A 13,216-nucleotide genomic window follows, 5' to 3' on the forward strand; every position below is an offset into this window, starting at 1 on the left:
TATAGCAGGAAGGTGATGATGCAAAAGACAGATAGTGGGTAGGACATGTCTCAAAATAGTGTGCTAAGAGTTACGATACACCCATTGAGGGGGGAGGGGAGACTGACTTGGATAGGGCAAAAGAGAACATTTGAGAGTGACGAAAATGTTCTATATCTGTGTTGGTAGTGGTCATGTGTTGAATAGCATTTTGAAAAACTCATAGAAATGTATATTTTAATTTACATTTTACTGATACATTTTATAGTATATAAACTGTAATTCAATAGAGTTTTTTTAAAAAAAGCACTTAGTGTGAATTTATTGAATGGTTGGATGATGGATGAATGAACGTGTGTCAGTGAATGCTCAGATGATTGCCACCTGTCTTGGTGTCACCAGTGTCCCTACTGCGAGTGCCCTTGCTCTCTCCTCTCGGTGTCCAGGGATTTTCTCAGAGGCGGGTCTTGGAGTCCCCAACATCCTCTTCCCCCTCCCCATTGCCCGCCTCCTCACCACCAGCAGTGGCAGGGAAAGATGCCCCAGTGTGCCCTGCTAACGCTCCCTGGCTTCTCCAAGACTGCTTCCCAGGACTTCGGGGGACCTCCTTTCCAGCTGCCACATGTCAACCCAGCCAGCTAAACTCAACTCCGTGGTGCCAAGGTCAGGAGTGTGATGCCCAGCCACCAACCCACAATGCCAGCAGCTCGGCGGCCCAAACCCTAGTCAACTCTGCCACTTGCTGGCCATTTCTGGAACTGCATCCATAGCGCTCTTGAGGAAGTGTTAGTCGCTCAGTCGTGTCCGACTCTTTGCGACCCCACGGACTGTACCCGGCCAGCCTCCTCTCTCCATGGGGATTCTCCAGGCAAGAATCCCGGAGTGGGTAGCCATTCCCTTCTGCAGGGGATCTTCCCGACCCAGGGATTGAACCCGGGTCTCCTGCGTTGCAGGCAGACTCTCTACCATCTGAGCCACCGCAGAAGCCCTCTAGAGAAGGTGGAAGCTTTACTGAATACTGACCAGGAGCCCTGCACTGGGCTGGGGACTTTATTAATTTTATCTTTTTGAATCGTCACAGGTACCACGTGAGGTGGGTTTTGGGGCAGGAGGAAACAGGCACAGTGAGGTTAAGACATTTATTGTCTAAAATCACACAGTACCCAGGTCTGTCCAACTCCGCAGTTTATGTTCTGTCCATGAGACTCTATCTCGCCTGGGAGAAGGGAGGGAATATTCACGATTGTCCACTCTCCCTACCCCCCCAACACGCTTCCAGAGAAGGTGAATGGAGTGCCTCCTGTATGCTGGGCGCTGTGGCAGGCAACAGGCAATGACGTGAGATAAATGATGTGCTCAAAATAGTGTGATCAGACTTGCTCTGTACGTTAACAGACACCCTATGACAAACTTTTTTGGTTAGTCCAAGCAGAAAGACCCACTGCTCAATCGGAGTTAGGTCAAACAAGGTCTTGAATTTGTTCCTTGGACCCAACTGCCTGTGCTTCTAACTCAAGAATAATAACCAAGGAGTGGCACGTTATTTTTACATCTCATTTGCATATGATTAATTCTAAAAGAGAATGGAGGTCACCCTGGCCCCTAGCTTCTCAGCTGCTCTGGGATATGCCTGACCCTGGCCACCCCTCCCAGCCCCAGCTGGACTCCCCCATCCTCGCCAGACCCTCCCCACTCCTTGCCCCTGCCCACACTGCCCCCAGCCCCCAGAAGTCCCTGTCCCTTCCTCCTCTGTCACCCACGCAGCCCCAGCCACCTGGCCGCCCACCTGAAAAACTTTTCCCCAAGTTCTTGAGAAGTCGCGTAGGATCCAGGAGAGAAAAATCAAAGTAATAGAACCTCATTTAATTCCTAATGGAGGGCAGAGCTGTGAGCTGCAATTATCTTAATGCGGAGCTATTTTTGCTCTCTCTCCATCTCTCACACGTGCTTTCTCGCTCTTTCTTTTCCACATTTCCGACCTCCCCCTCCTTTCTCTCACCTCCTGTCTCTGCCATCCTTCCTTCTCCTTCCTGTCTGTTCCTTGTGCCTGTACCCCTGTGAGCCAAGTTCCCCCATCCCGCTTGACCCCAGGGTTTAGCAGCCAGAGCTGTAGGTGCTGGGTAAAGGTTGGAAGAAACAGCAAAGACCCTCCTCTCTATGCCCGAAGACCCCCTCTTTCAGGGTTACCCAGGAGAAGAGAGTCTCCCTTCCAGCTGCCCCAGCCCGGGTCCAGGGAACTTTTCCTGATTCAGGGCCACCCAGAACTCCAATCCTTTCAGCAGAACCTCTGTGGACAGGCCCTCCCTGGCCAAAGGAGCCTGCCTCATCAACTGTGGTCCTAAAGGCCCTCTCAGCTCCAATGGGCCCTGAGGTTCCCTTGGGAGCAATGTCTTCCTCTCGTGGTCCTCTCATTATCTGTCCCCTTCACCCCACCCAGGACCTTCCTACCTCCCTAGCATGGAAGCCACAGATCTCTCAGCCTCCTCTTGGCCCCGTGGCCACACAGGTTACTGCCTGGGCCCTGCCTGTCCTGTGCCCCTTCTGACCCTTGTGGCCTCCTCATTTGCCTTCCAGGGCACTGCCAAATTGGCATTTACCACCTCCCACCACAACCCATCTGACAGAGGGGTCTGGGCCAAGCCAGGGACTGCCAGAGAGGCCCACACCCCAGGGCCAGGGACCTTGCATCTGGCTGTTTCCCCACAAGCATAAAAGTCAACAAACACAGCAGGACTTGAGCCAGGCCTGAGGGTGGGGGAGCAGTGCCGCCCAGCGGCCAGGCCTTCCAGCGCCCATGGGCAAAGCTCTGTGCTCCCATTCCCTCTCCTCATCCCCAGAGTAGCCGCTGACTCTGGGGTGCTGCGCCGTGCCCCTGACCCCATTTTCACAAGACTCCGCTGGCCTTTTGCTTCCTTTTCGCTCTGCCAAGAGCCCAGCATGCTTGGCCTGGGAGTGGAAAAGTTGCTGGCTGGGGGAGGGGGGCTCCTGACTGTTCCAGGCCTGAGAGTGACCAGGAGAGAAGAGAGCCAAGGCAAACAGAGCCCCAGGAAGACACACACACGTACAAGTCTACACACACACACACCTGCTCAGAGCAGCATTCAGACCTGAAGAGGGAAACACCAGTTCCTGCAAAGGCACCCAGCACCAGATGATAAATAAATAGGGACACTCCAAACCACAGGGCCATCTCCTCCCCTTTCCCCGCTTCAGAGACACATGCAAACACCTCTGCAGAAAAAGAGAGGCTCACACCTCCGAAATGAGCACACACACACCTCTCCCCCTTGCTCTATTCCTGCACCAAACTCACACGTGATGGCACGTGTACACCCCAACTCCCCCAACTCTATTCCCCTGAGCTGGCTCTGTCTCCCCCACATCATATCTGGGGAGAACAGGCAGGAGACACGTGAATCCAGGGTACCTCACAGCATGGACACATTCCCCCTGCCCCCACAAGAACCCTCCCAGGATCACAACCTTACCCCCCTCTACTCTTCAAGCTGGACCTGTGCAAACGGTACTCCCACCCCGCTGCGAGCTGGCACAGCCTGCCCATCACCTTGACAGCCTCTGACATCCTCCCCCACCCCACCCCTCCCCCGTGCACACACGGTCTTCCCACACCCTGCCACTCACACCTGCATCCTTGACACTCTGACACACTTACTCACATAGACTCTCTCACCACACGGACCCCACACACACACACACACACACTCCCCAGCTTTAGGCACCACAGGGGCCCTGGCACTCACTTTCACACACTCCCTGCCATGATGACTGACAGGTGTCCTCCCACGCACACCCCGCTCCTTCACGCTCACTCGCTTTCTAGGACACCCCCATTCACAGCGTGACACGCTGGTGCTATTCTCTCCACGACCTGACAGCCTCCCCGTGAAACTCCAAGCACCCAGGCCAGGAAGGGGTTAAAGTCAGAGTCCCAGGTCCCAGCGGCCCCTCTCCCCTCGGCCTCCCCCCGTTATCCTCCCTGCTGGACTCCATCAATAATGCAGCTTCAAGTTCTGGGGAGTCGGCAGGGGGCCCCCAGGCCGCTCCCGCGGTCCCGGCTCGCACGCCCCGCCCTCCTCCCGGCCCGGGAGGACACGCTCCTCGGCGCTCATTGGCCACTGTCTCCTGAGCCCGCCCACCAGGCGCCGAGGGGACGGGCTGGGGACCCCAGCGCTGCGGCCGGAGGGCGAGACCCGGAGAGTCGGGGCGGAGCGGAGACGTAGGGAGACTCGCGGAGCGGGAGCACGGGAGACCGGGGAAGGTCGGAGAGACGCAGAGAGAGCGAGGGCAGGAGGGACAGAGACCAGCCCCGCGAGCGCGAGGTGCGGGCGCCGGGGACCGAGGCACCCAGGAGCGCCGGAGCCGCGAGCCGGGCCGCCCCCCACCCCCGCGCGCCCTCCCCTCGCCGGCGCGGTATTTCTATCTGTGCGGGAACAGCCCTCCAGCTCCTCTCTGCCGCACTCAGCCCGCTGCCGCCGCGGCGCCCGGAGCAGCGCGGGGGAGCGGAGCCGGGATCGCAGCCCGAGACCCCGCGACGCGCGCCCCGCCCGCCATGGACCCCAAAGACCGCAAGAAGATCCAGTTCTCCGTGCCCGCGCCCCCCAGCCAGCTCGACCCCCGCCAGGTGGAGATGGTAAGGGGGCTGCGCCCCACCCCTGGCAGCGCCCCCCTACCCTACCCCCTACTCCCCGACTCCTCTGCGCTCCGGGATCGGAACTGGCCTGGGGGACGCGGGCGCCCGGCCCGCCTCGGACGCAGCAGGGGCGCGGGGCAGCGCGTGAAGTTCGCCGGAGACTCCTGTAACTTTTTCCCGGGGCCTCACACCTGATCCCGGGGCGGGAGAATCCCGGGCGGCCCCAGAGAGGGAGGGCTGTCCTCTGGACCCTGCACAGCGTCCTCCTTCCCTGGGGTCCCCCGGGGACCACTGGTGTGACAAACATGATCCACTGACCCGTTACACAGAGCGGGCCTGCTCCCGCCTGCCGCACGCTCTGGCCATCTCTCTAGTCCCACTCTGCATTCCTGGTCTGGGGTCACCGGAGCCTTGTCCTGACCTCTAGATAAAGCCACAACATGGGCGGGGCGGGGGGCGGGTGGAGAGGGAAATGATGACCAGTCATCCCAGAAGCCAGAATTCCTCACACAGACATCTGAGTCCTCTGGACAGCCTTCCTGGGGACTGGGTACCGGAGGCCTCCAAAGGTGGGGATGAGATGTGGGCCGTGATGACGGAATAGACATGAGTTTTGTGCGGGAGCCTCCCCCCGCCCAACTTAGCCATTCACTTGTTGCTGTTGTTGAGAAGCAGCTGGCACTGAACAGAGCAGTGAGAGGGGGGCCAAGTCATTTTGCAGAGACGGTATGGGGCGGGGCGGGGGGTGCTGGGGACCGGTTTGTTCCTCGGCCCAAGCAGCTTTTGATCTGGAGGGCAGTGTTGGGAGATTGGCAGGGGAGGTGGCAGTTTCAGCTTAATTCACCTGGTTCTGTTTGTGCATTTCCCTGGAGCTCAAAGAGGACCTAATTAACTGACAGTTGATCTGATTGCCAAGCTAGGGGGAAGGGTGGGGGAGTTACTGGGAGTACTCAGTGCCCCCCCACCCTCCACTGTTCAGCTTGGCTCATGTACCAAGGAGGGCGACTTTGGAGGCTTTACGAGGACTGGGTGAAGAGTTCCACAGCCTGAGCGACACTGCTAGAGGGGCCCAGACCCAGGCCCCGGGGGTCCGGGGCTCAGGCGCACACCTGAGCCTCAGGGTGAGGTTGGAGGTGCCTGCTGTTCAGGCTCAGCCTCCCTCTGCAGCTGGATCTGGTTTCTTTGGAGCCCTTGAGCTGACCTTAGGTGGGCAGGGCCACGTGAGTGCCATCTTCCACAGTCAGTGTCGGGTCCTGAGGTCTGATGTCTTCAAAAAGGGGAGAAGGAGGGCCATGGCAGGGGAAGATACGAAGGGAGGTGGTGGTTCTGGAGTAGCCATGGAGAGAGACGGGCATTGGCTGGCAGCCAGTGGTGGGCTTTTCTTGCCCATCTCTGCCTTGGCATGCTGTGTGGCTTTGAGCTCTGCTGAAACTCTCTGAGGCTTGGGTTTTCACCTTGGTAAAAAGAGGGGGTTCGGTGAGCTCTGGAGTCCCTTTCAGCCCTGACAGTCTTTGATTCAAAGGTTCCCTGGGGACTCCAAAGCACAGTTTGTTCCCTGCTGCCTGGGTGGGGGTGGGGAGTGGGCTGCAAGTGTCTGTCCTGCCCTCCCTTCTCCCCATCTCTGTCTCCTTAGATCCGGCGCAGGAGGCCAACCCCTGCCATGCTGTTCCGGCTCTCAGAGCACTCCTCACCAGGTGGGCCCCTTCCCTGCCCCCTAGTCCTGGCCCCACCCTAACTGTAATGCCTTCTGGGGGCCCCTGCCAGAGTCCCTTGAGTAGGAGACTGAACGGAGAATGGGGGGTTAAGGTCCAGGAGCCCAACTCCACTGGGCTCATTTATCGACCAGGCGCCTCCCAACACCGGGAAGGAAAGGGCCCAGAGACTGAATTTTGGGGGAAAGTACCAATAATTCAGATTCTTTCTCTCTTCTTTTTCCTGGCTCGGTCACCGGTGGCCTCCCCCAGAGGAGGAGGCCTCACCCCACCAGGTGAGTTTCCAGGGGCAGCTGGAAGGAGGGACTAGGCCCTTTGTGATGGGGTGGAGGGGATTACTTCCCAGCTAGCTCAGGGTGCCACCCAGGAGGACATTAGCATATCAACTGGCACCTTGGTGAGAATGCCTGGGGCCAGGATGCGGATCCTCCTCTACCCTTGTCTTTGCTCTGCTCAGACTCAGGCTGGGCCTCCAGAATCCAGGGTCCCGCCCTGAGCCAGGCTGTGGCTATGGTGCCCTTCCCAAAGCCACCAGGTGGCCTCAGCCTGGGTGTGGGAGCAGTGCCCGGACCTAGAGCCGAGGCTGGACCAGTCAACGCAGTTGCCCTGGGCAGCTGGCGGGGTGGGGCGGAATGGAGTGGAGGGAGGTGTACAGGAAGGGGTCTCTGTGAGCCTGTTTAACCTGGCACTTCCCTGGCAGAGAGCCTCAGGAGAGGGGCACCACCTCAAGTCGAAGAGGTCCAATCCCTGTGCCTACACACCCCCCTCGCTGAAAGGTACTCCCCCAACCCATGGTCTGCCTGTCCCCGTGACCCCTGGAACTGGGCTGATCCTGGGTGCGGGGCAGGGTAGGGGGGGAGCATTGAGCTTTTGTTGATGGGGAGGGATTGTCTTGTGCACCCACCCCAACCCCCACTTAGAGACCAATTCTTTCTTAATGTGGCCTTGGAAAAACAAGGTGCCCCGAGGCTGAAAAGGGTGGTGTGGGTCTGAAAATCAGGTTTCAGGGCTGAAAGAAAAGAGGTACATAACAAGTAGGCATCGCCATAAAGGGACTCAGCTCTCTGCCGCCTCTGCAAGCATGCGCTGAACCACCTCCACTGCCTCCCCGCTCCCAGGGCACCTTCTTCGGGCGCACCACTTGCTCTCCCCTCCCGTTCCCAGGCCTTTCGCACAGGTCTGCACACCGATGCTTCTTCTGTTCCTGCTTGTACTTTCAACCCCCAAAGGCAGGTCATTCCTATAGCACTCTCTTATGGAGTGCCCAGTGTATGCCAGGCCCCCCTGGTGGGGGTGGAATAAGGGTAAGATCTAGCCTCAGCCCTCCTGGGGCCCTTCACCTCAAAGCATCCAGGAGAGCTACAGAGGAGAGGGGATTTGAAGGATGGATAGGAATTCAACAGGCGAGCCAGGCACGGAGGGGTGTTCCAGGAAGAGGGAGGAAAGCGTGCACGGAGGAGCAGGGGTGAGACTACACGGGGTCTTCAGGGCTGCCTGGAGACTTGGTTCCCGGCGGGGGGAGCTGAGGGAGAGACGCCTGGTGGAGCATGGGCCAAGTGGGAGGGTCCCTTCCTCACTAAGCCTTGGGAGGCCTTCCCACCCCCAGCTCAGCTCCAGCTCTTCTGGCCTGGCCAGCCCCCTCCTTTCTTGGAGGGAGAGAGGGAGGCCGGAAGGATGTGCTGAGAGCTCCGGCGGGTGGGTTTCGTGAGCTCCCAACCACCGGCCAAGGTCAGCAGGTGCAGCTGTCAGCCCGCCTGCCTCAGTTGGGAGCAGAGAGACTGAGGAGAGGAGAGGGGATGCGGAGACAGCAAGTGGGCACTGGGTGTAGCTTTCAGAAGGCCTTCCGACCTGTGGGGATGTGGGGAAGGGCAACCCCAGAAGCAGGCATGAGGGAGGGGGTGCCGTCTTCTCTCTTAGGAGAGAACAGAAAGTCTCTCTCCTCCGCACCCTGGGCTGAGTAGGGGGCAAGTGGATGTGAGAGGGAAGAACCGTCCTTGGAAGATGAAGAGAACAGACCAGTGTGCTTCCCAGGCAGCCTGCCTTGGCCAGAAATGTGCCCCCACCTTTGGGCTGCGACCTGGGGGAGTCTGAGTAGGGAGAGGCAGGGCCGTGGGAGGGGTCCCGGGAGAGGGGCTGTGCTGGGGACCCTGGAGCTTCCAAAAGGGAGATGTGATGGGGGTGAGTTCAGGGTCCCAGAGCTGGAGACAAAGCGAGAAGGAGGCAGTCGGGAGGGAGAGGGGGTAAGACCCCAGAGAGCCCTGAGAGGCACGAGGCAGGCGAGGCACGCGGGAGTCTCTCACGGGGCGCTGCACAGGGCTGCACGCACCTATTGTTGCTGTGGCTCACGAACTGAAGAACTGAACTCTCCTCCCCCGGCTGCTTGAGCTGTCACCTCCTCTCCTCCTTCCTCCTTTCCCCAACCCTCAGAGGACCCAACTGAACTTCCAAGGCACTGTATGTTGTGGGTTTCACCCCTTTCTGGGCAAAGGAAAGCCCCTGGCAGTGTTGGGGTATTTGTCGGGGGAGAAGCCTAGAGTCCGCAAGGAAGGGCGGACACCAAGTCTTGGCTTGAAGGGGGCTCTCCAAGGCCGAGCTCTTGTACTTGGCTCAAGGTGAAGCTTTGCTGAGTCCCCAAGGACAGGGCAGGGCAATTTATTGTGCTTTTATTGCCTGGGTAGTTTGCCCAGAGTTAGCAGGAGGCACCGGGTGGAGCTCGGGGCCAGACAGGGCAGGCACAATACACCCTCTGTGCCTGTCCCCGAGTTGGCAGGAGCGCCAGGCCCTGCTCCCTGTACAGGAGGTTTCCAGCCTGGATCTGCCCCCTTGGGCTTTCTGAGGGGAGGGGCTGCCTGCGGATTAGGAAGCAGCTGCAGCAACCCTAGCCCCTAGCCTGTGAGCATCTGGTCTCTGGGCCTCGAGTTTAGTAACCCGAATGCTCTAAAAGCCCACCAGCTCCCGGCCCCCTGCTGCCTCTGCCCTGGCCACACCTCCCAGCCTCCCCTTCACCCCTGCCTTTCTCCCAGAGTCCTCCAGCCCTGGCCTTTTTCTCTGAACCCCCTCGTCCCTTCCATCTTTTGGAAACTTCTCTCCAGCTGCCCACACTGTTCCCTTCCTAGGTCCTATCCCAGCAGGCCTTGGTGGTGTTGGGGGGGTGGGTGGTGTTTGCTGCTTTCTAGGTCACTGCACAGGGAGCTGAAGCTTGGGGATGTGGGTCAAGATTATGGGGGCCGTGTCTGAGCAGGCTGCATCCCCAGGCAAGGACGTCACTGGCTGCAGACTATTATGTCCTTAGTCTCAGAACTGTTCCTGCCTCTTAGAGCCTGGGGTAGGGGTGTGTGGAGTAGCATCTATGATGGAGCGGTGTCAAGGAGTGGGGACCAAGCCCAGTATGGGGTGGCAGGCAGGATCCAGGTGAGCCGTGAGGAGGCTGGGCACTCCCCTAGAAACTGAAAGGGACAAATGCCCCAGGGTCCGGCCCTCCAGTCCCATACCTTCTCCAGGGGCTGTAGCTGGTAGACAAGCTCCCCAGCCAAGGAATGTTAAGCTGTTGCTGTGCCCGCCTGGTCTTGTCCAGCTTGACACCCTACGGCGTGGGGAGAGATGCCTGGGGCCGGCCTCCGGGGCCCAGCATCTTTGGACAGCTTAAGAGCCAAACATGATCAAGAGTCTACCCCTGGCTGCTTCTGCCCTGGTCTGGCCCCCAGCAGGCTGACCAGCAGCCTGTAGTGTTGGAAAAGACTCCTGCGGGGATGAGCTCTGCCCCAGGCCCCCAGGAAGGAGGCTGGGGGTAGGGCCACGTGCCTCTCCTGCTCCACGGGGTGCGTCTCGGCCCTGGCTGACCCGTGCCTTCCTGGTCCCCCTGTGCCAGCCGTGCAGCGCATTGCTGAGTCTCACCTGCAGTCCATCAGCAACCTGGGTGAGAACCAGGCCTCGGAGGAGGAGGATGAGCTTGGCGAGCTGCGGGAACTGGGCTACCCGAGAGAGGAAGAGGAGGAGGAAGAGGAGGAGGATGAGGAAGAGGAGGAGGAGGACAGCCAGGCAGAAGTCCTGAAGGGCAGCAGGGGGTCTGGTAAGCGGAAGGGGCTGTGAAGCCTGAGTTTCACCAACCATGGGCTTGGGTGGGGTCCTCCTTGAGTGTCCTGGGACACCCCCTCCCAGTTTACAATTTCTCCCACATGTAAAGGGCCTTTTCACTCTCTCACCCCACAGGACGCCTCACACTCAACCTTACCTGACACCTGGGCTCTTCCCACCCTTGACTCGGTCCCTCTCCCTATCAGCTTTTTCCTAGTAATTCCTCTCTTCCCTAAGAATTAAGGCAAGGCTACATAAGGAAATGGCAACCCACTCCAATATTCTTGCCTGGAGAATCCCATGGATGGAGGAGCCTGGTGGGCTACAGTCCATGGGGTCACAAAGAGTTGGACACGACTGAGCGACTTCATTTCACTTCACTTCACTTCACATGAGGTTTGAGGCTAGACCCAAGAAAGGACTTCTCATCCATGGCCGTTGGGAGGTGTAAAGAGATCAGGGATAGAGGACTAAGAGTGTCCAGGGCCCCCATTGCCTGCATTTCTGGATACAGGATGTGGTCTCTGCTGGGAGACACAGGACTGGTTGATAAGTTCTCTCCAGGAACCTGTGGTTCTCTCTCTCTTTTCCAATTTCCTAGGCTGGAGGTGAGAGGGTGCCCTCTAGTGTCTGGATGGAGAATCTAGGATTCAAGAACCAACCTGGTTATCTGCACCTCCAACCCCAACTGTCTGGGAAGAGAGAGGCCAGTGAGGGGCCTAAGACCTACACAGAAGGCCTCAGAGCTAGAGACCCCAGATCCCAAAATCTACACAGCCAAGACCCAAAGAATTCCTAGGCAGGAAGATCTCAGCCCCTCCCAGGGCTATTTTTTCCATGCCTGACCACTTCTAACTCTCTGAATGCACATTCAATGTTTTGGTCCCATTATTTATGGGGATGAAAAATAACCAACCATCCCTGCTTGCAGTGTCCACTCTTTGCACCCTGCCTCAAAACAGCGTAGGCCTCTGCTCTGTATTGGTGGTGGGGGTATCAGATGTGGACGCAAAAGCTTCAGCTGGAAGAGCTGAATTGACTCCCACTGACACCCCCAGAACAGGTGCAGAGGAGGTGAGAGGAGACTGTTCTCTCAGGAAAGTGGCAAGGCCGTGGGTCAAATGGCAAGAAGACCAAGGAACAAACATCAGTTGCCACCAAGCCTGGAGTGGCTCCTAGGTGCTGGCACTGGGTGTTAACTATTATCTTATTTAAGGCAGTCTACAGAACTTCCCTCCTACCAGCCCCTTCAGAGAGGTAATAGTGACTCATCTAAGACATGGCTAGTCACCAGAGGCACTGTCTTAGTCCAGTGCTCACTCCACTCCACTGTGACACCTTCAGAAAGCTTAGTCTCAGCCAGTGGCTGGACTTGGCTCATGTTCTAGGACAACCAGATGGGTACTCAAGAGCTTGTGTTTTTATCCCTTCTTTCCTGTCCCCAGCTGGTCAGAAGACAACTTATGGCCAAGGTCTAGAGGGTCCCTGGGAGCGCCCGCCTCCTCTGGATGGGCCCCAGAGAGACGGCAGCTCTGAGGACCAAGTGGAAGACCCAGCATTGAATGGTGAGACTTGGGAGTGGGGGGCTGAGGAGGCAGGGCTGGGATCTTGGTGGGCATGGCCAGGCCCTAAGTCCCTCTGCTTGCTTTGCAGAACCCGGGGAGGAGCCACAGCGCCCTGCCCACCCTGAGCCTGGCACATAGGCACCCAGCCCTGCATCTCCTGGAAGGAAGTGGGAGGAGGCATTGATGTTCTCCAGAAACCCACTCTGTTCACACCCTATTTTGTACCCTGCCCCTCACTTGCTAGGGCTGCGGCTTCTGACTTTTAGAAGACTAAGGCTGGTCTGTGTTTGCTTGTCTGCCCAACTTTGGCTGATGCCCAGAGTCCCTGGGCACTTGCTGCCCGATGCCTACCCCTGCCAGTCATTCCCCCATACACCCAGTGGCAGGTGGGATGGGAGAGCTTGCATTGGGAAATCCAGTAAATGGGGGACAAAGATTCATCCTTCACAATTCTACTCCCTAGACCCTCTCCCCTGCGCATAGGAAACCCACAGGGCAGGACCCTAAGATCTGGGGAAAAGGGATACTGAGAACTTGTAAGTGCCCGTAGATCTTTCTCCATCCCCTGGGCAATTCCAAGTCATCACCCCTTCACTGCCTTCTACCAGGGCCCAGAATTCAGGCATCTTTTCCATGACCTCAGCTTTTGGTAAATCTTCCCCTTATCACCTGCTCCCCAGCCTGGGTGCCTGGAAGATGGACTGGCAGAGACTGCTTTGTTGCATTTTATGTGTGCTTTGATGCCAGGAATGCCGCCTAGTATAATAAGTCCTTGGGGGGGCACAGGTGGGAGAGCCAAGCTCTCCTTGTCCTCCAGCTGCTCTGTCCCCTTCCCTTCTTCCCTGACTCCCGGCCTGAACCTGTAATAAATCTTTGTAAATAACTGTGCTGAGACTTAACCTTCAGGGGAAAGGAGAGGGAGGAGGTAACAGGTTTCCCTATGTGGTGGTCATCCAACAGTCAGGTCCTCGACCCTAGTGTCCAGTCCTCTAACTTGGAGCCTTGACTGCAGACAAGCTCCAAACCTTCTTGGGAAAGACCTTAGGGGTTCTAGATCCCGCTAAGGATGGCTGAAAGCGGGTGGGGGAGAGAAGTCCTTCAAGAGCAATTGAAATCCTACAAAGGACCCGTCCCCACCCCCCTCCCCACAGGCCTCCCCTCGGGAAGATCCTTTTTTCTCCAAGTGCCAGGCTTTCGTGGCCCAACAAGGATGACGTCTCTGGGCTTCTTTCCAA

The 13,216-nt window shown here is 58.0% G+C and overlaps 1 protein-coding gene across 3 annotated transcripts; it reads left to right on the forward strand.

Moving 5' to 3' along the window:
• The first annotated feature begins 4,160 nt into the window (after positions 1 to 4,160).
• On the forward strand, positions 4,161 to 12,868 carry PPP1R1B (protein phosphatase 1 regulatory inhibitor subunit 1B). 3 transcript variants are annotated; one of them, XM_055407759.2, is made up of 8 exons: positions 4,164 to 4,319; positions 4,463 to 4,630; positions 6,264 to 6,324; positions 6,595 to 6,617; positions 7,043 to 7,118; positions 10,211 to 10,411; positions 11,862 to 11,981; positions 12,070 to 12,868. In XM_055407759.2, the coding sequence occupies exons 2-8, from the start codon at positions 4,550 to 4,552 to the stop codon at positions 12,117 to 12,119; spliced, it is 612 nt and encodes a 203-aa protein (XP_055263734.1). In that variant the 5' UTR covers positions 4,164 to 4,319; positions 4,463 to 4,549; the 3' UTR covers positions 12,120 to 12,868. The 3 variants fall into 3 exon arrangements, with proteins under 3 accessions (XP_055263733.1, XP_055263734.1, XP_088685170.1); XM_055407758.2 differs by having other exon boundaries at positions 4,161 to 4,630; XM_088829044.1 differs by lacking the exons at positions 4,164 to 4,319; positions 4,463 to 4,630 and adding an exon at positions 5,116 to 5,199.
• The last annotated feature ends 348 nt before the right edge of the window (positions 12,869 to 13,216 follow it).

This window comes from Moschus berezovskii, chromosome 20 (assembly GCF_049115385.1).
Source record: "Moschus berezovskii isolate FMDL1 chromosome 20, NW_MosBer_1.0, whole genome shotgun sequence".
In the NCBI taxonomy this organism is placed as follows: domain Eukaryota; kingdom Metazoa; phylum Chordata; class Mammalia; order Artiodactyla; family Moschidae; genus Moschus; species Moschus berezovskii.